The sequence below is a fragment of the Eimeria mitis genome, genomic scaffold, assembly GCF_000499745.2.
Source record: "Eimeria mitis Houghton genomic scaffold, Emh_scaff7276, whole genome shotgun sequence".
NCBI classification, from domain to species: domain Eukaryota; phylum Apicomplexa; class Conoidasida; order Eucoccidiorida; family Eimeriidae; genus Eimeria; species Eimeria mitis.
This window is the reverse complement of record NW_024015969.1, coordinates 1-1,202: the sequence shown is the minus strand read 5'-3', so window position 1 is coordinate 1,202 and position 1,202 is coordinate 1. Positions and strand designations below refer to the sequence as shown.

Below are 1,202 nucleotides of genomic sequence, written 5' to 3'. Positions count from 1 at the left end.
GTCCACTGGAGGTTCGTGGGTTCGGTGCGTATTGTGTGATCTGTGCAGCGATTCTCGTAAATTGGGCAGTTGTGTTTAGCTTGTGCGTTGTATTTTGGTATTTGAACCGTCTACTAAAAACGGAGAGAGCAAAGTGGAGGCTTTTACTCTTCTCTTTGGCCTTCATTGTCGTGCCTCGCTCCTTTCTTCCGTTCCGCCTTGTTGATTTTAGCATGCTTCTGATGTGTCTCGTGGGGGTCGACTTCTTCAGCGGCGGCATTTCGTGCCAGTCGCATGTCGTCTGTGGTACGTTTACCTGAAAGCGATATATTGTGCGTGCAACTCCCTTACCTCTCGTCCCTACATCCAGACTTGTGGGAGGAAGCAGCTGGCTGTTCCCGTGTTCGGCGGGGGTGACGTTGTAAGCTCAGGAGTTTTGCATTACTGCGCAAGGAGTGTCTTGGTACGTATATGCTTCTGGTCTGCACTGCATATGCATCGTGCACATAGGCTTGCTGCTTCTGTGCGAAGGTCTCATGGTGGTTGTAATCACAGTATCGGACCATGCATGGGGAACCTTCCCACCTCGGCTTCTGGTGCTGAAGTTGTTTGGAACCTCCGTGGCTGCGCTCATAGGGAATCAGGGCTACCGCATCGTCCAGGTATTTTGCCGGCTACTGAGGGAAGATACAGCTCNGCGCTCATAGGGAATCAGGGCTACCGCATCGTCCAGGTATTTTGCCGGCTACTGAGGGAAGATACAGCTCGCTCATTTCCCCTTTGTATGTGTGTCAAGAGCGCAGCCCATAGAAGGCAAGGGGGAGGATCAACTCGCTCCCAAGGGGCTTTCATCAAAGATGCAACGAACCATCTCAAACGCAACTACCAGATGCAACCGCCAGTTAGCGCGGACAGCCTTTCGCTTGAACTGCCTTCTCTAGTCAGGCAAAGGCGCATCCGTTCTAGGGGATGCAGGCCGGATGGCTGTAGTGGGGCAACGCTGGTTACCCGGGGGATGCGCCGCTACTTGACGGACTTTGAAAGCTACTTGCCGCTCTACTTGCAGGCTGTACACCACCGCCTGACCATATGCAGAGGCGGCGCGTCAGAATGCGTCACTGAAATAGGTGGAGCTATACCCCGCGAAAAACAGGTGCTCGCATGAGTGTAAGGAACTACGTTCAGTTCGCTTCGCATTGCCTTTCTTGAGTTGAATGTGTGTC

The 1,202-nt window shown here is 53.0% G+C and overlaps 1 protein-coding gene across 1 annotated transcript; it reads left to right on the top strand.

Moving 5' to 3' along the window:
* Positions 1-221: 221 nt before the first annotated feature.
* On the top strand, positions 222-1,144 carry EMH_0090890 (uncharacterized protein; the record flags this gene model as incomplete). The annotated part of the gene is made up of 3 exons (XM_038023008.1): positions 222-285; positions 511-641; positions 776-1,144. The coding sequence occupies 3 exons, from the start codon at positions 222-224 to the stop codon at positions 1,142-1,144; spliced, it is 564 nt and encodes a 187-aa protein (XP_037878862.1).
* Between the last annotated feature and the right edge of the window lie 58 nt (positions 1,145-1,202).